We start from the raw sequence: 13,545 nt of genomic DNA, 5'->3' as shown, positions 1-13,545 counted from the left end.
TGAGGCATTCTAAAGTGGTCACGGCAACATAATATCCGAAGGGAAAACGCATTTTCTGGGTGTAGGCATAGCTAACTAGCTAAGTGCACATTGCAACTGAACCGGATAACCACTGATGCGAATGAAGGCGCTCAAACACTAATATATTGGAGTAAAGGCGAATCATGTTGGACTCCAAAGTGCATCACATAGCATGGTTCTACCTGTGCCCAGAAAACAGAAAAGATAAACTGAAATGGGTAAAAATACTTTAATGCCAATTCCTCACATTTCACTACCACATAGTTCTTAGTATTTGCACATTTTAAGTAATTACTGCATCTGTGGCGCAATACCATTGTTAAAAATAGATTTGTACAAGCTACATACACACACACAAGCAAAAACAGGCACTTGCGAGGAGAAGCAGCTTGGAAAATGGATGGATGGACCACCACAATTTTTCTGGGTCACTTCTTTGTAAGAAAATAAAAATATCACTGAATTATATAATATACAGATTTTTAGAAAGTTTAATTACCGTACATATTGTAGTACAGTCACTGTGTGCCTTTAAGGGGTGTGGCCTTGTGAATGACCTCAGAAGCTGTTTACTTATTTACTGTTTATTACCCATGTGAGGCCTTGGCTCAGGTTCTCATTCTCTTATTCAGATTCCTATTTGCAATGCCTGACCTGGCAGAACCTGGTGAACCCGATTCGACCTGTTGTCAGTTGGGTTTACATCATATAGACAAACTGCATATTTGGTAATGTAATTACATATTACTTAAACAATGACTGATTATTTATAACTTGGCGTTATTAGACATGACGCTGTCATGAATTGCTATTGCTGCCATATTTCATTGAAACAATCTGATAATTCTACACTTTCATTGTTCATTGTTCCTTAACGGGAACATCATAAGAAAACAATCAGTGCGAATACCACTGTAGAATATTTGGTGAACCATTCTAGTGGCCTGCAGCAGATGCAAGGTCAAAGACATTAACTCCAGCTCATAACATTACCTTTACTTTGTGCATCACTCCTACAAGGAAGAACGTTGCTTTGGTGTCAGATTTCCTTTATCTGTGCTGGACAATAGCTGAGCTGATGCATACAAGAACGAGACATCAGTTTGCACTTGCATTTCTCGACTTATGAAAGGCGTATGTATTCCCTGTACACGGCAAGGCTTTGCTACACTCAACAACGCAATTTGGAGGCGTCATTAAAAAAAAAATAAATAAATATCCCATGACAGCACATTTATTTAGCTATTTGAAAGTTGGTCGTCATGACTATCATGACTAGATCCACAAAAATGTCCTTAGACACCATAACCAAAATGACAAGAAGTCTGGTTTTGGTTCAAAGTCGCCATGTTAGTGTAATTTAGACCATTTCCACGTGTCTTAGCCATTGTACGATGCACAGTGTTGCCCCTTTAATGCCCAAGTGTCATCACTATAAACATTCTAAAATAGATATTGAAATGAAAAATACATGTAACATTATTCACTTCAATGTCTATACGAAAAAATAAATCTGAGTGGAGAACGCGTCATCCATGCGCAAAGTTGCCCAAGTGTCATTCAACATCCAAGTGGTCGCCATATTGGCTGCATATACTGCCAGTCACTCCGGCCGGACATTGTCCCTTGAAAACACGCTGTGGCCCCTACTATGGGACACGCCCCTTCAGACACTGAAGCTCTTTTTGAAGAAGAGAACATCTCACAATCGAGTGAAGTGTCCTGGGCAATATTACCCTATTGTTTCGAACCATATTTAGATTTTATGCTGAAGCCGTGCCCCTCGTCCGCGAGGCACGGCTTCGGCAGCGGCTAGTCCGCCCACCTACTATGAGACACCGAAGCTCGGCCGAAGCCGTGAGCGGCGGACACGGTGCCGATGGGCACATTGACACATTTAGCACCTCTGACTTATGGACGCGGATCTTTTGTTACGTTCTGAAAGGATTACACCTCCCCCCCAACTATTGTTTTTTTTTTTTTTTTTTTTTTTAGTAGCTGTATACATACCTACCTGTCATTTGGAACCCACGAAGCTCTCGTCCTTTGCACCTGTGCAATCCATTTTTCACGACAAACCGGGTCTCTTGCAAATTTATGAAGGGTAAATCCATCCTCATGAGTGTTCAATCAATGTGCAGCAATGCAACGAGCTGGCATTTTGGCTAACACGAAGGAACAACGAGCTACCTTCCCAAAGGTAAAACTAATCTAAACAAATGAGTCCACTTGAGGGCGGTCCTGCCATGTACGTCACTTCCTGCTTCTTCTCGAAAACAAATCCCTCGAGAGGATTTTCATGGCGGGAGTTACAAAAAGTCATATACGTCAAAATCATACTTTGTGGTGAAAAAACGGATGGGTCTATACCGGCTGCCGTTTTTTCATTGATAACATACTAAAAATCATCCATTTCATGACAGTAGCTCTTTCAGGAGCAAGGGGTGGAAAAGTAGAGAGAGAGAGAGAGAGAGAGAGAGAGAGACCACTACTCCATCCTGATTTTGCCTGATCGCTACTAAATTTGAGCCACTTGTAGTAGACAGATGTGTGGCAAGAAAACAAACATTAATTAAAGCTACATACGGGAAGAGCATAGCGGTGGCGTTTGATGACCTGCTCGGAAACTTTCATAAGTCCTCTCCACAAAACGGCAGAACTGGGTGGTTAATCGGTTTTATTGATAATTCAATTTTATTAGTCGGGAGGATTTTTTTTCCATGGTTTTGTGCTTATGAACAAACATGACTTGTAAACAGAGAGGAGGTACTTTATATAACAGTGATGAAAGTCCTCCGGATTTTCCTGGAATTCCTAATTTTAAAATTTTCATGAAAATTGCTCTGGAAAATTGAGGAAAAATTGCCCAAAATTAATCCGGATATTAGTTGACAGCATTGGAGGAACATGCGTTTGAGTTAATTGTTTTGCTTTCACGAGCGTAGCCATGTTGAGGCACTAACACTAGTAAGAGTAACGCCCTTCCCCTCGCATTCTCTCAACTCACTTGGAAATTTTGCTTTCAATTTTTGTCTCAATTTTGTTCACGGATATCGCCAGAATGCACCACAGCCATCCATTTTTTCAAAAAATTCCCGGGGGGCCCAGACCCCCCTAATGCTCCCATTTGTACTTTCAGGAATTTTTGCGAAAGTCCACTTTCATCTCTATTGCTTTATGCTAAGGTTGTGAATTGTCAGATTACCTTTAGTGGGACGTTGCACTTCCATGCCAATTTAAATTTTAATTGCTGAGGCTGCGGGTTGGAAAGATGGACATTCCGTTGTTTTATTACTGTTTTAGACATTCTGTATTTAGCCATGTAGTGTTTCCATGACCTTTCTAAAACCTTATAGACATTTTTCTTTTTGTTGAACTTTTAAAGGACCTACAAAATGCATTTGTAATTTCCCATTTTTTTCCAGGTTTTTCATTATGGCACAAACTGTGCTTTCCAGAAATATATCACACATAATTTTTCAAGTTAGAATTCGCGAGTTTCCGTTGTTTTAACAGTGTAATCGTAATCTCCCCGAATACTGGGATATGAAGCATTTTGTGATGCTGTTAATCCTTCTGTAAATGCATAACGCATCCACACACACATTCTTTGATGTGACCTTCAGTCACGCAGCCTGGCATTCAATTACCTCCCTGTCAGTGGCCCATCCAGCCCAGTGGCTGCACGCCCTTGAGAGGCTCTCTGCAGCCATTTGGCCCAGTGAGCCTACGGTATGTGCTGTTAGCTTGTCCTCAGTGCTTTTGTATGTACAATCATGCTGCTTTTTATTTTTGTAAGACGGGAGTTACAGTGAGCATATGTTAACCATGAGTGTTAATCATTCAGCCACTACAGTATATGCTATTAACCTTAGCATCTGCTTGGTAACATGAATATGTGAATGCAATATAATCTAATCAGCATATTGCTGCATTAATTTTTACACAAACCTTCCCCAAACCTTCCAGCCACAGACCCCATTCAACCTCGGTCATGGCAGACAAAAAATAGAACAAAGTCTGTTTAACTTAATGTCATATGACAGCTTTTTGAAAAACTTTTGAAGCGAACAACTCTACTTCAGATCCCGGCTTCCCTGTGTGGAGTTTGCATGTTCCTGCCTGTGTGGATTTTTCTCCAGAAACTCCAGTTTCCTTTCACATCCCCAAAACATACATGGCAGTTTCATTGACAACTCTAAATTGTCCGTAGGTACAAATGGTGGTTTGCTGTTTATATGATGTCTTTGGAGCTTTTCATTTGTTTTACGCTGCACACCCCCTTCAGTGCCACAACAGAGTTGGTGAACCCCTGAAGTCCCTCACCCTGGGGAAAAAAAAAAAAAAATCAAAACAAGCTTTGTTTGATTTAATCTCAAAGACAACCTTCCACAAACTTTTAAAAGCCTCGCACCACCTTTTAAAATCCCAACAGTTATTCATACACCTTCTTCTTCTTCTTTTCTTTTCGACTTGTCCCGTTAGAGGTCGCCCCAGCGTGTCATCTTTTTCCATCTAAGCCCATCTCCTGCATCTTCTTCTCTAACACCCACTGTCCTCATGTCCTCTCTCACAACATCCATCAACCTTTTTTTTGGTCTTCCTCTCGCTCTTTTGCCTGGGAGGTCCATCTTTAGCACCCTTCGACCAATATACTCACTCTCTCACCTCTGGACATGTCCAAACCATCGAAGTCTGCACTCTTGAACCTTGTCTCCAAAACATCCAACTTTGGCTTTCCCTCTAAAGAGCTCATTTCTAATCCTATCCAACCTGGTCACACCAAGCAAAAACCTCAGCATCTTCATTTCTGACACCTCCTGTTCTGCTTCCTGTTGTTTCTTCAGTGCTACCGTCTCTAATCTGTACATCACGGCCGGCCTCACCACTGTTTTGTAAACTTTGCCCTTCATCCCAGCAGAGACTCTTCTGTCACATAACACACCAGACACCTTTCGCCAGCTGTTCCAACCTGCTTGGACCCGTTTCTTCACTTCCTTACCACACTCACCATTGCTCTGGATTGTTGACCCCAAGTATTTGAAGTCATCCACCCTCGCTATCTCTTCTCCCTGTAGCCTCACTCTTCCCCCTCCACTTTTCTCATTCACGCACATATATTCTGTTTTACTTCGGCTAATCTTCATTCCGCTCCTTTCAAGTGCGTACCTCCATCTTTCTAATTGTTCCTCCGCCTGCTCCCTGCTTTCACTGCAGATCACTATATCATCTGCGAACATCATAGTCCAAGGGGATTCCAGTCTAACCTCATCTGTTAGCCTATCCATTACTACCGCAAACAGGGAGGGGGTCAGCGCGAATCCCTGATGCAGTCCCACCTTCACCTTAAATTCTTCTGACAGACCTGCAGCACATCTCACCGCTATTCTGCTGCCCTCATACATGTCCTGTACTATCCTAACATATTTCTCCGCCACACCAGACTTGCACTTGCAGTACAACAGTTCCTCTCTTGGTACTCTGTCATAGGCTTTCTCTAGGTCTACAAAGACACAATGTAGCTCCTTCTGATCTTCTCTGTACTTTTCCACGAGCATCCTCAAGGCAAATAATGCTTCTGTGGTACTCTTTCTAGGCATGAAACCATAGTGTTGCTTGCAGATAGTTACTCCTGAGTCTAGCCTCCACTACTCTTTCCCATAACCTCATTGTCATCTTTATTCCTCTATAGTTTCCACAGCTCTGAACGTTGCCTTTCTTCTTAAAAATGGGAACTAGCACACATTTCCTCCATTCTTCTGGCATCTTCTCTCCTGCTAGTAATCTATTGAATAAGTTGGTCAAAAACTCCACAGCCACCTCACCAAATTCCTTCCATACCTCCACTTGTATGTCATCGGGACCAACTGTCTTTCCATTTTTCATTCTGCTCAGTGCCTTTCTAACTTGCCCCTTACTAATCATTGCCACTTCCTGGTCATTCACGCTTGCCTCTTCTACTCTACCTTCTCTTCCATTTATTCATACAGTTATTCATAAACCCACACACAAAAAGAGCAACGCTATTTTATCCCTTACACAGCTTTCATCACAATTTTCAAACCACACACGTTTCTTCACACCTGTCTGAGTTTGCGCACCTCTCTCCCTGTCGAGAGAATCCTCTCTTCTTTTGTGCTAAAACAAATTTTAAAAATCCCACTTAAACTGATGCAAATGTGTTAATATTGTACCGGGCTATTATTACACATTTCTTACGCACCTCCTAGAGGCCACTCACGCGTTGGGAATCTCCGCTTTTGATGCTCACTGAGCTGAAGTCTCATGAGAATTGCGCAAGTCTCATAGGGATTGTTGAGGTTTTGCATCAAATTCTGTCAAACTTCAAATCTTTTCACTTGAAATGTATGCGCCACTGCGTTCCTCGGTGCTTTATTATTGTCAGAACAGACATGCTTGCTGGGCCTGATTGTGGCCCAGAATGTGCCTTTGGAGTGTGTTTAGTGAAGTAGTGAGTGGGATGCTTTTTTTATGTTGTTTCCATCCACTTGAAAACAAATTGGAATCTGTGGTGGAATTAACCCCACGTGCCCCCCCACTGCTGTGCCAAAATGATTGCAATGTTGCTATGGACAGCTGCCTGCTGATGGGCCTTGAACAGATTTCTCTTATTGGTTCATGCCATTTATCATAAGTAATAGTAGTTTTACTATTTTTGTGTCATTTTTGCTTGTTTGTGCATTGGACGATTGTGAAATATATTTTATAGCCATACAAATTAAGTCAAGCTTTCACTCTCTAGAGATGATCTTCCACTTTTGACCATAATGTTTTGCTTCATGTTTTAAATTTCCTAAAAGGATGAAGTTAAATAAGTTGACCACTGGATAATGAAATAAAAAATGAAGTAAAACTACTAACCTTTTAATGGAGCCTGATGGATGAAATGGAAATTCATGTACAGCAAAAATGCACTATTAGTTTCAAGTTTATTTGGTCATGTCTAAGCTTATCATTATCAATTGTACTTTTAGCCATATCGTAATTATGTTAGCGCCTCCATAGTAAATGAATAAATTGTATGTGTATACATATAAACTACTGCCAAATATATATATTTGTCCACCTTAGTAAAATGTACTGACACTAAATTTGATTTTCTATTACCATAATATTATTTTAATCCAAACAAGGGCTGGCAGCAAAACAAGGCAAAAACTAGATTTTCATGGAATTTGCAGTAAAACCTTTTGTCATATATTAAAACTGTCAAAGCTGAAGGCACAGTACTGTTAAAATGATCTTATGAAAAATAATCATCAAATCTTGCGAGAATTTTGAAAACTTGCATGTCCTGCCTTGTAATCCACTTTGAATTTACGACGTAATGATTTAAATTCTCACACATCTTGATATCTCTGTGTTTAAAATAAATTATGCTGCACAAAAACATACCTGTGCTGAAAAGATAGACTAACTTTACAGTTACAGAATACACATAGCAATGAGATTTGAATTATGTTTTACTATTATTACTATTTTTGTTTTGCTTTTTTAATCCAGAAAAACGAAATGTTCCTGATTTTGCTATCTTCAGTTAGAATACTGTAACATACCAAGCAACTTAAACTGGGGGTATCGTATATATTCTTAGCTTAGCCAAACTTTGTAAATGTTTTAAAATTATCCACACATCAGTGCAACTTTAGTTAATTTTATCTATTGCCACCATAATCAAAATAACAGCAGGTTGTCTGATATTTATATATTTGTTTGTGCTGTCCACAAATCCCTCTGTTGACTGGCTAATATTATAGTTACTAATTAAAGTGTTCAAAATGAAAGACATTATAACACAGACAGACAACCACATTTTTAATTTATGTAAGTACATAACAATATGCTCTGATGTTTCCAGGATTAAAGCCTAGAAAACAAGAGTGGTGGCCTTTTCTTTTGAAGGGAGAATGTATTTAGCCCAGTGTTGGTTTTGAAATGCAAAGTGCTGACATTAAACTGTTTTTTTTTTTTTTGTCCCGTTGAATGGACAATAGAAATCAAACACTTTTTCCACAGCCCTCTCGACTGCTACAGATTTCCTTCGCAACTTCACACTGGAGACATTGTTTGCCTCGGCTAAGTAGAGTCACTTGACGTCAAGTACAAGCTCAAACTCACCAGGAAAAAGGGAGAGGAAAAGATGCATGTTTATTTTATTTTTTTTTTGTGCTGACAAACGTTCAGGAGGGTTCTGGTTGCTGGATGGACATTATTTTTGGCTCCCGTGAAGACTTCCAGAGCTAATAACTGTCCAATCAAATTACGGGAACCTCAAGGGGGCACAATCAGCAGTGGCTTGATCACAACATTTAGCATTTTCATTTCCTTTTTTTATGCTTGTAAGGACTTAATGAGTGGGAATATTCATGCTCTTGGCAACAGATTCATGTCATACAGTTTAATGCTACCTTGAAAACATCTCCGATTCATTTCATTCAGTGTGCATGTTTTACTCTGTTCTCTGCCACTTATTTTTCCTGTGGATTCTGACTTGTCATTGGCTGGCTTTTCAGTGACTGCTGAAATAGACGTAAATTATTATATCAATAACACTGATTGCTATGCGATGTCACTTAGTGTCAAGAAAGTACTTACTGTCAAATAAATGAATGAATGAACAGCTTTGATTTTGTTTTTAATACATTTATGGTCAGATACCAAATCCAACCCAGTGCCTTTACACCAGCCTTTGATGTAGTGTCACTACCGTGTAGCTTTTATACAGTAGATTTTGTAACATATATTAAAATTAGCTAAAATATCTTTTGAGCTACATGAAGTATTTGCGAGGTAAGATTTTGTCTCATCTAAATTTTGGCAAGAAAACCTTTTACAATAATAAATACAGTAATAATTTAAAATTTCCACCTTTCCGATCATTTTAAAGTTGTTTATATTTCCTTTATTCTACTATTTTAAATCCTTCATTCTGGAGCAAAAAAAAAAGCTCATTTGATTCTGCTAGCCATTTTGGTTGGTAGCTTGTTGCTATCTGACAGTACTCTGTCCATTGTGACGAAACTCCCCGTCCAAGCCCCTAATCCAGTTTCTACATGGATTAAAATAGCAATATACAGTACTGCATCAACGAGGAGTCAATTTTTACTAAATATTATGAATGAGGTTATCTTCAAATCCTTTGAAATTGCTAAACATTTCGTCTCCTTTGAGCTAAGATAAGTGTCCATACAATAGAATTGGGGATTTAACAAGGAAATGAAGAATTGTTGACCCACTGGAGTGCTATTTGGGTATAGAAATACTTATACATATAAACATACATATATACAGTTCATATACATATACTGTACATATGGCTTTACTTACTTCCCTGTTTTGATCAAGTGGCACAATTATGAACCAGATTCCACCAGATGAGTTTGAAAAATACATAAATTTATTTTAATCTGCTTCTGTTTCACTGCAGAATCTGCGCCGGGTGAAATGACCAAAGTGGATTAACTCCATGACAGGATAATACCGATTAAAATGATAAACACACTCACTAAGCGATCCATATGGCCTTTCAGAGATGGAGTCCAAGCATTTTTTTTTGTTGTTGTTGTGACGAAAAACAAAAACGTTTTTACAGGTCATGGTAGTATAATTTCATTGCATCCCTCAAGAACTAAAGACTGTTTTTGATATTTTATAATAGGTTTTCAATATTCTTTGTTCGCATACAGTAGCTCTCTTACACATCTGGTTAGGGTTAGTATTTCAAAGACTAATTTAGGGTTTCAAACAAGGGGCAGCCTTTCAAAATTGGGTTTGAAACCAAGGTTAGGGTTTCAAATGAAGTCTTCAAGCCTGGGTTCGGGTTGAAAACTAGGGTTAGGGATTGAAATGAGCAAATTAGTGTTTGAAGCCAGGGTTTGCTTTTACAGTGCCTTGTGAAACTATTTGCCCCCCTTGAACTTTTAAACTTTTCGCCACATTTCAGGCTTCAAACATAAAGATATAAAATATTTTTTTTTTTGCCAAGAAGCAACAACAAGTGGGACACAATTGTGAAGTGGAATGAAATTTATTGGATATTTTAAACTTTTTTAACAAATAAAAACCTGAAAAGTGGGGCATGCAATATTATTCGGCTCCCTTGGATTAATATTTTGTTGCGCCACTAATTATTTTTTGTCAGGAATCAACAACAAGTGGGACACAATCGTGAGGTGGAACATAATTTATTGGGTATTTTGAACTTTTCTAACAAATAAAAAACTAATAGCAATATTATTCGGCCCCCTTGCATGAATACTTTGTACCGCCACCTTTTGCTGCAATTCCAGCTGCAAGTCGCTTGGGGTATGTCTCTATCAGTTTAGCACATGGAGAGACTGCAATTCTTGCCCATTCTTCCTTGCAAGACAGTTCAAGCTCAGTGAGGTTGGATGGAGAGCTTTTGTGACCAGCAGTCTTCAACTCTGCCCACAGATTCTCGATTGGATTCAGGTCTGGACTTTGACTTGGCCATACTAACACCTGGATACGTTTATTTGCGAACCATTCCATTGTAGATTTGGCTTTACGTTTTGAATCATTGTCCTGTTTGAAGATAAATCTCCGTCCCAGTCTCAGGTCTTTTGCAGACTCGGTCCTGTATTTGGCTCAATTCATCTTCCCATCAATTTGAAACATCTCCCCTGTCCCTGCTGAAGAAAAGCAGGCCCAAACCATGAGGCTGCCACCACCATGTTTGAGAGTGGGGATGGTGTGTTCAGGATGATGAGCTGTGTTGCTTTTATGCCAAACATATCAATTTGCATTCTGGCCAAAAAGTTTGATTTGTTTTCATCTGACCAGAGCACCTTCTTCCACATGTTTGGTGCGTCTCCCAGGTGGCTTGTGACAAACTTTAAACGAGAATTTTTATGGATATCTTTGAGAAATGGCTTTCTTCTTGCCACTCTCCCATAAAGGCCAGATTTGTGCAGTCTACGACTGATTGTTGTCCTATGGACAGACTCTCCCACCACAGCTGTAGATCTCTGCAGTTCATCCAGAGTGAGCATGGGCCTCTTGGCTGCATCTCTGATCAGTCTTCTCCTTGTTCGAGGTGAAAGTTTAAAGGGGCGTCCGGGTCTTGGTTGATTTGCAGTGGTTTGATACTCCTTCCATTTCAATGTGATTGCTTGCACGGTGCTCACTGAGATGTTTAAAGCTTAAGAAATCTTTTTGTATCCAAATCCGGCTTTAAACTTCTCCACAACAGTATCTCTGACCTGCCTGGTGTGTTTCTTGGTCTTCATAATGCTCTCTGCACAAAGTTCAAGGGGGCCAAATACTTTCACAAGGCACTCTGTATAAGGGTTTCAAATAAGATTTAGCATTTCAAAGTTGGGTTTGGAGTCAAAGTTAGGGTTTCAAGTTTAGATTAGAGTTTGAAATAAGGTCTAAAGTGACATTTGCAACCAAGGTTAGATTTTCCATTTACGCTTTTGAAACACACATATGGTTTTAAATTGCAGTTCAGGCAGGTTTACCTTGTAAACTAGGGAGAGGGGAATTTAAATTAGGGTTTCGAGCATGGGCTATGGTTTGAACAGGAACAATTTATTATCGATAATAAAATAAGAACAGTATGTGCAGCACCAAGTAAGGTCTAAGGTAACATAAAGAGGCTCTCTTTCCAGGCACATGCAGTAATCTCCTTGTTGCACATCAGAAGAGAGTTAAAAAGTGGCTTGCTTACATTTAGACTTTCTTACGCAGTGCTATGAAAAAGTATTGGCTCCCTTCTCAAATTCTTGTACTTTTGCATTGTTTCCCCACTTTAACATTTCAAATCATCAAACAAATGTAAATAACAGATAAATGTTTTTTTTAACAGTGATTTCATTTTTTTAAGGGGGAAACAAACAATTCAAACTTACCTGGCACTTTATGAAAAAGTAATGCCCCCCTAAATCTCCTGCCAGCCCTTATCGTAGTTCGGGTGGCATGCAAGTCCTCGAGAGTGGGTAGGGTGGTGGTGATATGAAACACAATCACAAACATGAGAGCAAAGCTTGTTAGTATAACGGCCTGTTTAAACTTTTTGAATGCCAGTTCAGAGTTTTTTTTTTTTTTTAGTTACAGTTCAGTTGTATTTTACTTTTAAGTATAATACATGCGCATTTAATCTTTAAACGTTTTATTGGAAGTACACGGATTGCACGGTGGCCAAATGGTTATAAAATTCGACCTTGCTAGTGTGGAGTTCTCATGTTTTCTCCGGGTAGTCCAGTTCCCTGCCGTGTTCCAAAAACATGAGTGGGAGGATAATTCAAGACTCTTAATTGCCTGTAGGTGTGAATGTGAGTGCGAATGCTTGTTTGTCTGTGTTTGGCCTGCAATTGGCAGTACGACCATTTCAATGTGTACACCAACGCCTCTTACACAGATTCAACTGCGATAGGCTCCAATTTTGCCTGCGACCCTAGTGAGGTTAAGCAGTATGGAAAATGGACGGAAGGATGGATGAAAGTACATTTTTCCTTGGCGCATCTTTTTTATCTAAACATTTAAGTATTGTATGTTCAAATTGTACGTAATATTAGTGGCTTAAAACGATATTTACAATAGAACCTCTTTCTCATTTTTGATAAACACTTTGGCCTAGTATGGTAGCTACACTGTATTTTATATTTATCATTTTGGTGGTACTCTGAAAACTATTGTTGAGATGGTACTTGGTATAGAAAGTTTGAGAACCGCTGTTATAGAGGGAAAATATACAAAAAAATAGGTTCTACTCTACCTATACTGTACTTTTGTCCACTTAAACTTCTACATCAAAATAAATGAATTGTTGGATTGTATTGATCCCAATAATTTTCTCATTAAGTGTCATCCTGCTAATGAATGCTTCCACTTTTCTTTTGTTTGTCCGGAGTGAAATGTCAGCATGTCCCTTGATGTAGCACCTCAATGAAAATGTGGTCTGGGGGGATTGGCAAACTGGAGAAAATCCATTCGTAGAGTGAGTGTTCTGCTGAGGCAGGTAGGCCGGCGCTCAGGCCCGTTGACAGCCAGCTAAGATCAATTGAAGCTCTTGGCAGCCTCCGTTCACGTACAGTACGGCAACATCACTAAACACTGTGTCACTTTATTGTCCGTGTGCGATAAAGAGAATGTGGTTTTAATGCATCTGAGTCATTTTGGTGATATAAGTGCCTAATTATGTCTTTAGGTGCCCACGGAGTGAGAGAGGAGCCTCGGTTTGTGACGGCGCGCGCCGGTGAGAGCGTGATCCTGGGGTGCGACGTGTCCCCTCCCCTGGATGGCCAGCAACCCCCCTACGTGGTGGAGTGGTTCAAGTTTGGAGTGCCTATTCCCTTCTTCATCAACTTCCGCTTCTACCCTCCCCATGTGGACCCAGAATACACAGGTGAGCACATACATTTACAAGCGACCATCATCACCAAACACTACCTGGATAAAACCCATTTGTTGGGTTTTGCTGTCAAGCCAGCGTTAGGGTTTGGAATAGGGGTTTTAAACCAGGGTTGGCTTTTCAAATTA

At 39.7% G+C, this 13,545-nt stretch overlaps 1 protein-coding gene across 3 annotated transcripts in view; it reads left to right on the top strand.

Moving 5' to 3' along the window:
• Positions 1 to 13,545, top strand: part of igsf9ba (immunoglobulin superfamily, member 9Ba) — a 78,641-nt gene that overhangs the window by 5,044 nt on the left and 60,052 nt on the right. For all 3 annotated transcript variants that reach the window (XM_061827637.1, XM_061827638.1, XM_061827639.1), the window contains exon 2: positions 13,214 to 13,411. In XM_061827637.1, the coding sequence (XP_061683621.1) occupies positions 13,214 to 13,411 (198 nt within the window). The remainder of the gene's footprint in view (positions 1 to 13,213; positions 13,412 to 13,545) is intronic.

The sequence above is a fragment of the Syngnathoides biaculeatus genome, chromosome 8 (assembly GCF_019802595.1).
Source record: "Syngnathoides biaculeatus isolate LvHL_M chromosome 8, ASM1980259v1, whole genome shotgun sequence".
NCBI lineage: Eukaryota > Metazoa > Chordata > Actinopteri > Syngnathiformes > Syngnathidae > Syngnathoides > Syngnathoides biaculeatus.
Note: the sequence above shows the minus strand (reverse complement) of the source record. Positions and strands in the feature narration are given on the sequence as shown.